General features: G+C 36.3%; 2 protein-coding genes across 8 annotated transcripts; both read left to right on the forward strand.

The window, feature by feature from the left end:
* Nucleotides 1–1,026: 1,026 nt before the first annotated feature.
* On the forward strand, nucleotides 1,027–3,193 carry LOC117989024 (tudor domain-containing protein 1-like). 7 transcript variants are annotated; one of them, XM_069503308.1, is made up of 2 exons: nucleotides 1,027–1,046; nucleotides 1,928–3,193. In XM_069503308.1, exon 2 carries the CDS (start codon nucleotides 1,938–1,940, stop codon nucleotides 3,105–3,107), a length of 1,170 nt encoding a protein of 389 aa, XP_069359409.1. In that variant the 5' UTR covers nucleotides 1,027–1,046; nucleotides 1,928–1,937; the 3' UTR covers nucleotides 3,108–3,193. The 7 variants fall into 7 exon arrangements, with proteins under 7 accessions (XP_069359409.1, XP_069359406.1, XP_069359407.1 ...); XM_069503305.1 differs by lacking the exon at nucleotides 1,027–1,046 and adding an exon at nucleotides 1,058–1,133; XM_069503306.1 differs by lacking the exon at nucleotides 1,027–1,046 and adding an exon at nucleotides 1,083–1,122.
* Nucleotides 3,194–3,347: 154 nt separating this feature from the next.
* Nucleotides 3,348–8,042, forward strand: LOC117989221 (uncharacterized). Its single transcript, XM_034976556.2, has 4 exons — nucleotides 3,348–6,046; nucleotides 6,120–6,200; nucleotides 7,174–7,339; nucleotides 7,710–8,042. The coding sequence occupies exons 1-4, from the start codon at nucleotides 5,204–5,206 to the stop codon at nucleotides 7,868–7,870; spliced, it is 1,251 nt and encodes a 416-aa protein (XP_034832447.1). The 5' UTR covers nucleotides 3,348–5,203; the 3' UTR covers nucleotides 7,871–8,042.
* Nucleotides 8,043–12,790: the final 4,748 nt, after the last annotated feature.

Below are 12,790 nucleotides of genomic sequence, written 5' to 3' on the forward strand. Positions count from 1 at the left end.
CCCACAGACCCATGAGATTACTCGTCTAAAATCCAAAAGATTTCCACAGAGTAGGCTATAGTGTTATTTTTACAGTTCTGGGTTCTAGCTCTTTTCGTATATTCAATGTACAGTGCGACAAGGCCATCTTGCTTGGCAAAAATTGGAACTAACGTTGCCGTAAAGTGTCCCCTTTGTTCTTGTTTGAATATTCTGATATTCTGAGCTTTTGTTCTCCAACAGCGCCCCCCTGTCAAAGTCATTCAAGTTCCAAGAGAGCCTTGTCGTAGTGTACTCTGTGTGCCTCTGTGGCCCTTTGAGTGGCCTTGACTTGTAGTGCGACAAGGCTAAGCGGCACGCGCGGCCCGCAGTCAAAACCGCGGCGCGTGCGCGAACGGACTCCCTTGAAAAAAGACCCCGGATGGGTTCGAAACTAGTCGGGCTAACGTCGACTAAACACGTGAGTACAGCCGGGACAGATATTATTTAGAAAGTAAATAACTCATGAGAAATACCTATACGCCACGAATTCTCAAAGTTTGTTTCGCAACTAAAGTTGTGTATTCTAGAAAAAAACCAGTTACACGATTATAACACAAACGACATAACGACAAAAAATAGGTTAGCTGCGTCTCTGTTTATCACATAAGTAACTTTATCTGTGGCCCTACCGCGGTTGTTTGACAGCTACAATGTCACGATCGCAATCATCTCTGATTGGTTAACGCTCGCTCACTATTGGCTACAATGCATTGTTGTAACAAGAATCGCACAAATTCAGCCAATCAGAACAATTGAGATTGTAATAATGATTGATGCAGGTTTTAGACAATCGCCCTGCTGTGCTCTCTTTTTATTGTGAATGAGAAAGCAAACATTCCTGTATCTACCTTTATTACTCTATCTACGCTCCAATATTAATAATTTATAAGCGTCAGTTTCTAAATCCCCTCAGTTTTGGTGGATTATTCTATGGACGCTGCTGTGTTCATTTCAGTCATCCATTTCATACAAAATTTTGCTATACGAAAAACCTTTAGAGTAAAGCTTTATCCCGCCTGTTATTGGTCTGTGGTTTTCCGTTTCGTTTTTTTCCGCACGCAGATTTTTTTGTTTTTGTGATTTTTAAATTATTAAGTATAGGTAGGTCATAGGTAGGTAATAACATAGATAATATACTAATACGGGTATAAGGACACTAGTGAGTACCTACATAATTTAAAGGATTTATTCATGATATAATTCCCGCCGGTGAGTAGGTACTTTATGTTTATTCTCACTAAACTGCTAATAAATTAGTTTTTAACTTAGCGAGATGTGTATTATAACGCATAGATTTATTTGTGATTATTGCATAGAGCGTAGGTAACTACTAGTACAGCGATTTTATGAATGCATGGGCGTAGTGATTATATTCTCTTATGCATGGGCTGATTGAGCATGACTTTAATACCTGTACAAAGTTTGTTAAGTTTTAAGGATAAGGAACTATGGCCCATACAAAATGACTCCTCACTATACTTGTGCTATAAGACCTACCTACCTGCCAAATTTCATGATTCTAGGTCAACGGGAAGTACCCTATAGGTTTTCTTGACAGACATGACAGACGGACAGGCAGACAAGGAAGTGATCCTATAAGGATTCTTTTGAGGTACGGAAACCTAAAAATTGCGCTCGCTGCTCTCGCGCTTCAGTTTATTCTTATATTCTATGTTACTGTCAAATTGAAACTAAAATTCGTCTAACCAGGTACTTACCCCTTCAAGTCAAGCAAAATTGTGTTTCTCATGAAAGGATTTGGTTAAGGGCTAAGGTTCTAATAACCTGATAATAAAAATAACATAATATTGATATGGATGATGATGATAATAATGACTTATCAATAAAACCTGCCAGACCTGAATAGGAGAATAAAATTAAAGTTTATTTTTGTATTTGTCCACAGATACCTAACTATGGAAGAACTTAAAGAGATAGTGGATAGTATTGAAATAAACCCACTCAACGCAAATTCAGACCATTGGGTGGATATAACATATACAATCAACCCTCACTTATTTTACACCCGCCTAACTAAAAACAGGGCTGCTGTACAGAAAATTGAAAAAATGAAGCCAGTACTAAAACATTGCAGTGTGGATGTGAAAAATATAGTACTTTTTAATTTGGAGAGAGATTCAGGGAACCCAAAATATGCTAGAGGTGAAGTTAGTCATATAGATCGAGCTGGAGATACTATAAAATGTACCTTACATGCTCTAGACTATGGATTTAATAAAAAGGATGTACCTCTGGATCGAATCTGGAAATGTGATAAGTTATTATCGGAAGTTCCTCCTCTAGCATTAAGATGTAAGCTCGCTAATTGTGGCCCAAGAGGATATGATTGGGGGAAGGAAGATATTGATGCTTTCAAACTTTTTGCCGGAGTATATGGCAAAATGATAATAGTAGAGAAAACTATTGAGTGTCTGACAATCAAACTGTACAAGAATGGAGTACTGGATGACGTTGCAAATGTGCTTCTAATGACAAATTACTCTGGACTAGGGTATGTACACAGAGAGTTAAATGTAAGGGAGCCCACAACTTCAAAAGCTCCAAGAACAGTCGCACACTACGATTTCAAAAAATATAAAACTGGTGATACACTACATGTCAGAGTTCTATCAGGTAAATCACTCGATGCTTTCTATGTGGCAGACGTACTCGACTACAGGAAGTACTTAGATGAGCGTGACACCTTTACACGACTATCAAAAAAGGAAGCTCCAATTGATGAAACCTGTGTTAAATGTGGTGATGTAGTTTCTGTCAATGACCGCAATGACAATAAATATAAACGGGGCATAATAAAGAAAGTATATAGTGAAAATGAGACAGCTCTGGTACAACTGGTTGATATAGGCAAAGAACAAGTTTTCAGTTTTGGGAATCTGAGACAGGTGCCTCAGCAATATGTATCAATGCCAGTGGTTGGCATCTTTTGCTCTGCGGAGGACACCCAAGCCGAGAACGTTCACATATTACTTCATCCAGGACGGGAGCTTATTATTACTATTATAAAACTGGGACACCAGTTTGAATCGGCCAACATTATCAAGATTGTCAAAATTGTACTTTAATTTTTTTTACAAAATACAAAAACTGACTTCAATACCTTACCACAAACACTAAAAATAATAATATTTTTTGGGGTTGGTGCCAATGAGATGCCGTTTTTTTATTTTTTATTTATTCAGATACAAGTTAGCCGATTTGCACTTAATCCTTTTTTTTTAGGGTTCCTTACCTCAAAAGGAAAAACGGAACCTTTATAGGATCACTTTGTTGTCTGTCTGTCTGTCAAGATACCTACAGGGTACTTCCCGTTGACCTAGAATCATGAAATTTGGCAAGTAGGTAGGTCTTATAGCTGACATTTGTTGAAAAATCTGAAAACCGTGAATTTAGGGTCACACAAAAAAAATTAAATTGTGGTCATGAACTAATAATTAGTATTTTCAATTTTCTAAGTAAGATAACTATATCAAGTGGGGTATCATATGAAAGGTCTTCACCTGTGCATTCTAAAACAGATTTTTATTTATTTTTATGTATCATAGTTTTTTAATTATCCTGCAAAATGTCGAAAAAATACGACTGTAGTACGGAACACTCATTGCGCGAGCCTGACTCGCACTTGGCCGGTTTTTTTTAAATATAGGTGGTAAGTAGATATAGTAGATTACTCGTGCTTCGCTGCAATCACACCACAGCGTAGCTGGTATATAGACATGATAGGTAAGCTATGGAGCAGGCCACGCCTTAGGGAGTTTGTGCACTCATTCGTTTTCGTAAATATACGATTCGAAATGGCCGTTATACAAAATGTGCATACCTATAGGCTTATTTATGCACTCATTTGACTCGTATTTTGATTTTTGACGGATCCGTATAAATACGACGATACGAACTAAATACAAAACGTCACTTGTGCACTCACTTGATTCGTATTTATTTATACGGATCCGTCAAAATATAAATCAAAGGTACACACAGCACACAGGAGCACAAGCGCACGTACAATTTGTATGAATTCCACTTTATATCGTATTTTTACGAAAACTAGTCGAATACGAATGAGTGCACAAACGCATGACAAACGCTCTTAAAGTTTTTTTGCCTAGAAGATACTGTGGATTTGGGTTTCTTAAAAATCCAGTGGGAACTCTTATTTTCCGGGATATAAAGTAGCTTAAAGATTGGTATGCCAATCACCGGGATCAAATGTCACCAAAATCAGTTTAAACGGATAGGCCGCGAAAAGTACCTAACAAACAGATAGACACACTTTATTAGTATGGACTAGCTTATGATCGCGACTTCGTCCGCGTGGACTACACAAATTTTTAATCCATACTTCAACTTCACCCCCTTATGGGTTGAATTTTCCAAAATCCTTTCTTAGCGGACGCCTAGGTCATAATAGCTATCTGCATGTCAAATTTCAGCTCGATCCGTCCAGTAGTTTGAGCTGTGTGTTGATTGATCAAAGTCAAAGTCAAATGATTTATTCAAAATAGGTAATAAATTACTCGTATTGATTGTCTGGTATAGTGTTAGATTTGTAAGATAATATAGTGGTGATAATTATAACGCAAACTTAAAACTAAAGCTACGAGGGTTCCAAACGCGCCCAGGTCTGAGAAGAGCCCACAACAAACTCAGCCGGGTATAAAATGATCAGTCAATCAGTCAGTCACCTTTTCCTTTTATATAATATTTAGATTGAAGCAAAACTTTTTAATAATGGGAAAGTAACTATTCAAAGCCTAACATACTTTCAGCTGTTAAGTGCATTATTAATTATTTACTAAGTATACGCGCTTTTAGCATATTTAATATGCATAAACCATAAAAGCTCAAGTCTAATTCCACACCATACTATAAGTTATTATAATAACTACCTACAGCTGAACTACAATGTTATTCCAACACGCTATGGAGACAATTGATTAATTATTTAGGTGATAATGTACCGAACTTAATTACTAGTATCATTAATGATTCACGTAACTTAAAGTGATTGGACAATCGTTGAATTCCATAACAGGGTTTATATTCCGTAGGTTCTTAATATTTTGTAATTTTGTGTCCATCCATGCGATCTCATGGTCATAGTTTTTAAAAGTTACCTTTTACCTATACTTATGCACCTACTACAATTTTAATTTAAAAAATGTTTCCTGACGATATTAAGTATAAAGATTATGTTCAAGAAATATACAACACGTTTTCTCCATTGAGCTGGCTTCTGAAGATATTTTCATTAGATTGTCATTGTCCGAAAGATACAACAAAGCTCACGCCGTCCTACTGGGCCAAAATTAGGAGCGCCATAACAGCAGTCTTTCTTGCTTGTATCAATTTATTCACTCTATATTACAAATTCATTTACTTTTACCAAGATCTTTTAATATCGGTTAAGTATACTGATGTGGTTCAAATGGTATACGATCTTTTCCAATACATGGTCGATTTATATTTTGTGTACAAGTATGGATCGGACGTGTTCTACGAATACATTAGGCAATATGCTTATATAGATGGGATGCTCGGAATGAAATACTACAGTAGAATAAAAAGACGGCTGATCAAAACGATTATTTGCATTATTACCATGTGGATCTCGAGCTCCTTATGTGATAATATCATTTGGGGCATCGGTGTTGGATGGGTCGAAACGTTTGGTTTCTCTTTGGCTTACATCTACATGTTGATAAAGATCCTTACAAATTTGCATCTAACTTTGCATGTGATGCATATCGGGAGCAGGTTGCGTGTTATAGGAGACTGGGTCCAAGAGTGCTATTGTGCTTCTTTGAGTTGCTGTCCGAAAATAGAAGACACTGTCATGAAGAAGAATTGGTTCTACTCTCACAAAACCAAGACGTCGACATCTAAATTGTACCCTTCAAAGAGTATTACGTTTATGAACTGTTGTGATGTAAAATTGTTGAGCAGATGTTATTTGTTACTGACGGAGCAAGTCAATTTTATCAATAAAATCTTTGGAATGAGGGTAAGATGCCCACTAACAACCTGCGGGTTACCTTTCAATAATACCTACATCTTAATATTTCTACGTATTTCAGATATTATTAAACTGCTTAAGTTTACTTATTGACATGGTGAGATTCACTAATTTGACTGTGAGGGTCTTAATGGGAACACAGGTTGGTAATGGCAATTAAATTATTATCAGTAGTTTCATATTTCAGCTCATACTTGTCTCTATCTCTCTCTGCGTCCCTTACTGCTGCGAGTCTCGCGTCCCTTACTGCTGTGGGTCTCGCATCCCTTACTGCTGTGGGTCTCACATACCTTACTGCTGTGGGTCTCGCATCCCTTACTGCTGTGGGTCTCACATACCTTACTGCTGTGGGTCTCACATCCCTTACTGCTGTAAGTCTCGCACCCCTTACTGCTGTGGGTCTCGCATACATTACTGCTATGGGTCTCGCGTCCCTTACTGCTGTGGGTCTCGCATCCCTTACTTCTGTGGGTCTAACATCCCTTACTGATGTGGGTCTCGCGTCCCTTACTGCTGTGGGTCAGTAGTGTGGGTAGGAGTTTTCTTGGGATAGTAGTGCAGTGGGGTTCCAGATTATTTCGCATGCAACCCCACAGAGAATGAGATTAAGACGCTTAATGGCTCAAAGTGTTTCTCTGGGACACGGAGAAAACGAAAACGCCAAAATGGGGCCTCCAAAGTCAGACACCCATCCAGTTACCGACTTGGGTACAGTAGGTATTCTGAGACTTGGGTAACCTTGCTTAACAATCGCAAACGATTGATATGTTGTTATATTTTAGGCTACGCGGCCACACGTCAGCTCATCATCATTATTATCAACCGAAAGCCCCACCCCACCACACCACACCTGGGACTTCCGAACGCCACGGTTTTGCGCCGCTTGAATCCAGCGGCTCCCTGCGACTGTTTGATGTCGCCTGTCCATACGTAGTAGGGGTCTTTCTTCTAAGTTCCAACGCAGCATTTCCGGTGCGAGATCGCCATTCTAGCACATTGGGACCCTAACGTCTATCGGGTATTCGAACTATGTGCCCTACCCATTCAGCTTCGCAATTCGTTGATCAGCTTTGTCAGCTCATGCACAATAAACATTTTCTCTTATTTACTTCTAGCACACAGGCTACGCCTACGCTTTCTATCCAGCAATATCGACATTTTGGCGATCGCTGACTTCCGCCATAGTGATAGTGAGCCTCGTGAATCACTGTGAAGATACGTACAGACAAAGAGAGAGGGTTATTTCTCTGGTTGAACATCTTATTATCAACAGAAATCTGGGCAAGCATATTTTTATACCTACATATTTGACTTTTTATTGACAGGATCTCTTCACTCATTGTATTGTAAGTAAGAACTATGAATCATTCAAATGGTTGATGTTGAGAAGTTTTGATGAAGTTTTCGGGAGGTCGGGGCGATCCCGATTTCCGCCAACTTTCCGGAGTCATGTGCGTTAAGCAATTAAATATCAGTGAAGGAAAACATCGTGAGAAAACCTGCACGTCAGAGAGTTCTCCACAATGTTCTCAAAGGTGTCTAAAGTCTGCTAATCCGCACTGGGGCACTAAATCCTTCTCATTCTAGAGGGGACCTGTGCATCATGATCAGAGGTTTTAACTTTTAATTGTTATTACTTATTTATTTTTAGATGAGAATATGCTAGCAGCGTTCAACGAATTCCGCTCCTTGGTTAATTCGCAACCAATAAACTTTCATATGCCGAACTTCATGCGACTCGACTACCCGCTTCTGGTTTCAATCACCTCAGTTTTCGTCACCTACACAATCATACTTCTACAGAGTATTTGAACAAGTATTCAGGGTAGCCCAGGGCCCAGGGTAAGCTATAGATGATCTCGAGAATTCTGGTGAGAGTGACAACTGACAAGGAACATGGGCCAAAAGCTATTTCACATCACATCCTCGGACGAGAATTCTTGTAATAGTTTGTATGCGGCTTTTGCATAAAATTAATAAACGAGAAATTGATTCCTGACTTTTATTTTTGTTACAACGGTCGTAACATTTTCACCAAGAACCTGTTTATTAGATTCCTGGAGATGGTCATCGTGCAAGGATATTTAGGTACTCAGCGGCTCCCAGCTGCTCGCTTGAGATCTTCCTTTCACGGATCTTCCAACACTGCGATTTCTATTTTAATGTCACCATTTAAACATTTTGGGATCCAATAGCAGTCCTTTTAGCTATGTGTCCCGCTCATTGCGACTTCGACGAATTTAATGACGTTTGAAAATCGATTGAGCCGTTGAGTAGTTACGAACGGACATTGCATAAAACGGACGTACCTACATACTACATACCTACAGGTCAAATACACTTTTTTTTAATTTATTTTTTATTCAGATACAGGTTAGCCCTTGACTGTAATCACAATTACACGACGTTAGGCACTAAAAATCTATCCAACTCAAATCCAGAAATTCAGCATTATTTTGCTGGGATTCCGCACACAACCTGGAAAGGGAATGCCTTTATTTCTATACGGCCGTACCGGAACGCTAAATCGCTTGGCGGCACGGCTTTGCCGGTAGGGTGGTTACTAGCCACGGCCGAAGCCTTCCACCAGACCAGACCAGAAATTTAGAAATTATAAAATTCCATACCCCTGCCAGGCATCGAACCCGGGACCTACCACAAATAAGACCACAGCGCTACGGAGGTCGTTTAGATCTGCAAAGTAGGTACGGTACACAAGCCGTATGACCATGTGCCTATGACTAACGCAGAGATTATAGATTGCACAATATTTTGTCAATAGGTACCAGGAATCATGTAGCCATTATTAAATATTTCTTTGAAAACTTAGACTGGGAAAACTAGAGTGGGACTGGGTGGACACTTACCTAAAATCTATCTTCATATTATTTTACTAGCTGCCCTGGCGAACTTAGTTCCGCCTAACAGACGATTCAAATTTTTTAAATTTTTCTCTCCGTAAGAACCATCCTCGTACTTCAAGGAATATTATCAAAATTATCAATATTATAAAAAAGAATTAGCGAAATCGGTTCAGCTGTTCTCGAGATTTGCGATGAGCAACACATTTAGTGATTCATTTTTATATTAGAGATTAATCAAAATAGATGCTACCCGCGACTTTATCCGCGTGAATATAGGTTTTTGATCCCGCGTGAACTCATTGATTTTCCGGGATAAAATGTAGCCTATGTATTAAGTGAGGGTATAAGCTATCTCAATTCCAAATTTCAGTCAAATGCGTCCAGTGGTTTTTGCGTTAAAGAGTAACAAACATACACACACACATACATACAAACTTTCGCTTTTATAATGTTAGTGATGATGATGATGATAAGAGTAGGAAAATATCTCCTGAAATCCTTTTTAATTAGGAGAAAAAAGGGGCATCGCAGATATTTCCATGTAGGTGGAATTTCTACCTTGGGGTCTAGGGCTAGGGTCATGGTCACTGCGCTAAAATTAGGTAAAATCATTCCATTTACTAGTACTTACCTATTCGTATTATGGGAAGTTTAGGTATGTGGTAGTCAGTGTAGCGATGGACAATTTTAAATAATTTTCATTTGAAAATGAAAAGTGAAGTGGTTATATTTTTCTTCACAGTTATTTCACAGACGATTTTTCACAAAAAAATATTTTTAAATTTTCGTACATATGTACCTACAATCTTGCTACATCAACTAGGAATTATTATCAAGATTCAAGATCAATACTCAATAGCGCTGATAGGTAGGTATATTTCCGTATACCTACTGATTTTCACGGAAGTGAATAATTATCGCACTTATGATTGTAAAATCACTTCATGGAACGGTCGTTTGATCGATTGAACTACATAGAATGTTTTTCTATTTCATACACAGCGATGCAAGTGTTCCAAGCTCTCTTTTGCTCGGGTCGATGACCGCACGTGCTAGATTAACCTCAGAAGTATAGAGACAATAGAGTCAGGAATCAACCTACTGAGAGTCTAAACCTTAGTTCGTTATCAATAAGCTAGGGCGTGGTTGTAGGTAGGAGACAAAATAAAAGATTGTATAAGGAAATAAACTGTTTTATTCAGGGAAAAACTCCCTCCAAATCAAAGTTTATCTTTACCATTACTTATTGCTTTATCATTAAATAATTTATTATTTCCTTTAAGAAAAATCTACCGCCAGTTCGTAAAAAGCATATTATCTACCGAGAGAAAGAACTGGCAAGAAAAAACTCGGTGGTGTCTATTTTGAAATACCAATTACACATTTGAACAATACATAAATCAACATACACAGTACAACAATAGAAATATAAAATCAACAATATTCGTACCTGTAGGTATGTCACAGCTTCTTCTTAAAAATAGGAAAATTAATGATGTCTACCGTCAAAGCAGAGCCATTTATAGCCCTTTGGCTACCCTTTCCATAAGTATAATGATACCATATAAAACTCAAATTCAATAGAGTCGACAATAGAGATTAAACTTTAGTTTTAAATTTATACACTTCAAAATTCCACATTATACTCTATTTAAATCTACAATTACTTTACTTCTAAAATATAATAAAATCAATTTCACCATGTAAGACCTTTGGATTAGCTGCTATATATTATCTGTTACGTCTGTAGTATTTTGTCTATCATTTTGACGTGCCTCTGTTTACAAATAAAATGTCAATGGTTTAGAATTAATTCTTAAGCAAAATCTAAAGAGTTTAGTAGCAATTTCAAGAAATAAATAGCAACTCTAACCATTTATCTTATACGGCCAAACTGACAATTGCTTCGTTCTCGAAGCAACAAAATAAAAACAAACAATTCGTAAAGTAAATTTTTAACAACATCAAAACATTTTTTTTTTTTTTTTTTTAAACAACATGTCTGTGGCTTCCAACAAAATTTAAAAAAACATTTTAAACATGTGTGTGACATACAAAATTACCACACAGTTTACCCTCAAAAATACAAGAAATATTTTTCTCGCCACAGCACATAAATGTTTCCAAACAAGATATCCTTTAACCCCATTGGTTTTAAACCAATATCAAAAAATATTTTTAACACCACTGGTATTAAAGCGATATTATAAAAATACTTTTCAACACCGTTGGTTCCAACGTTTTAAAGTATCATCTACAAAATATCCTTCAACACCATTAGTTTTAAGGCAACATCGTAAACCATCATAAAATTGTCCCTTAACACCATTGGTTTTGATCCATATATCACTATACAATTTTCCCATTGATCGAACATTTGATCAAAGTTTTAAATAAATTCCAATAAAATATAGAGATGAATATTAAACAAAGAAAAATTGCAACTGAACAAATTGTAAATTATCAGAATTTAAAATAATATGTTTCATAAAAAAGAACCATCAAAATGAAAAAGTTACAAAAATATTAATATTTCAAAATAAGTTAAATCATAAGAACTTTTTTTCAATTTCAAGTTAATAATTTTGCAAAAATAATAAAATACCATCGACTCTTACTCCTAAAGTACCAAAGTCAAAAACAAAGGGTAGGTATATAAAAAGTAATTATATGTAAGATATATCAAAACAAAACTAACTACTATGTTAGAAGAAGTAAAAATAATCAAAGAGTAAACTTATCTAATTATCGTTATTTACTTTCAAAAATATTTTCTATTCAATCTCTTTTTGTCTATCTGCAATCAGTCCTTGGACTATACAAAAACATTTGTTGCTTCCCACATCCAATGATGTGCCAACAACCTTCCTTTTTAAATAAATACCAAAACATTTTTCCACAATAAAATATAAAAATCCAAAAAGATCGTAAATAAAAACATAAAGGTAGGTATCAAAAACTAAAATGTCAAAAAATACCACAAAAATAATTTACATTAAAAAGATCGGCAAAGAAGTAATCAATATCAAAAATAGTTAAACACTTCAAACATCAAAAACGTCAAAAAATCAAAAGTATTATTCAAACAAAACAACAAAATACGGCATTAAAAAATATTAAACACAAGTGGGTAGTCAATAATCTCTAAATTCCAATATTCTAAATTTAAGTTTCAGGTTTAACCATAGTCCACCACGCTGGCCAAGTGTGGATTGGCAGCTCCATTACATCACATTACATAACGGTGGGTATATATAAAAAAACAATGACATCAAACAATCAGTAGCTACTAGACTTAGCGGCATAGCAACAGGATAAGACATCAGCAGCCTAACCTATCCTTATATAAAAACTACAAAAATAAACTCCAACAAAATTTCTTAATTATTGTAGGTAGGTATTACAAATCTTTCATCTCTACGTTTCGCGAGTGAGAACTCCGATGCAAAGTCAATAGCAAATTTACAAAAATGGCCACGCTAATCGCGTTTCTGATCAATGAATCATCAATATTTAACGAATGATGCAATATGTATTTCTGTATTGTTCTTAATTTGAAACAAAATTACAACAAAAAATTTTTTTTTTTTTTTTTTTTTTTGGTTCTTTTTTTTCCTTCTTTTCTCTCTGTCATTATGTAACACATAAATAAATTATATACATCTATTCGGCCAACCTGAAAAGTACTTCGTTCTCGAAGTACTTACATAGGAAATGCCTCAAGAACATAACTAAAAAAAAGTAAGATGACTCATCACTCGTAAAACAATATTCAATGATTCAATGTCAACATCACTATCATATAAATTACGAATATACGGCTAGACGTCAGACGTAAATTAAAATAGAACACAAATTAATCATCAGT

Source organism: Maniola hyperantus, chromosome 15, assembly GCF_902806685.2.
Source record: "Maniola hyperantus chromosome 15, iAphHyp1.2, whole genome shotgun sequence".
Classification (NCBI taxonomy): Eukaryota; Metazoa; Arthropoda; class Insecta; order Lepidoptera; family Nymphalidae; genus Maniola; species Maniola hyperantus.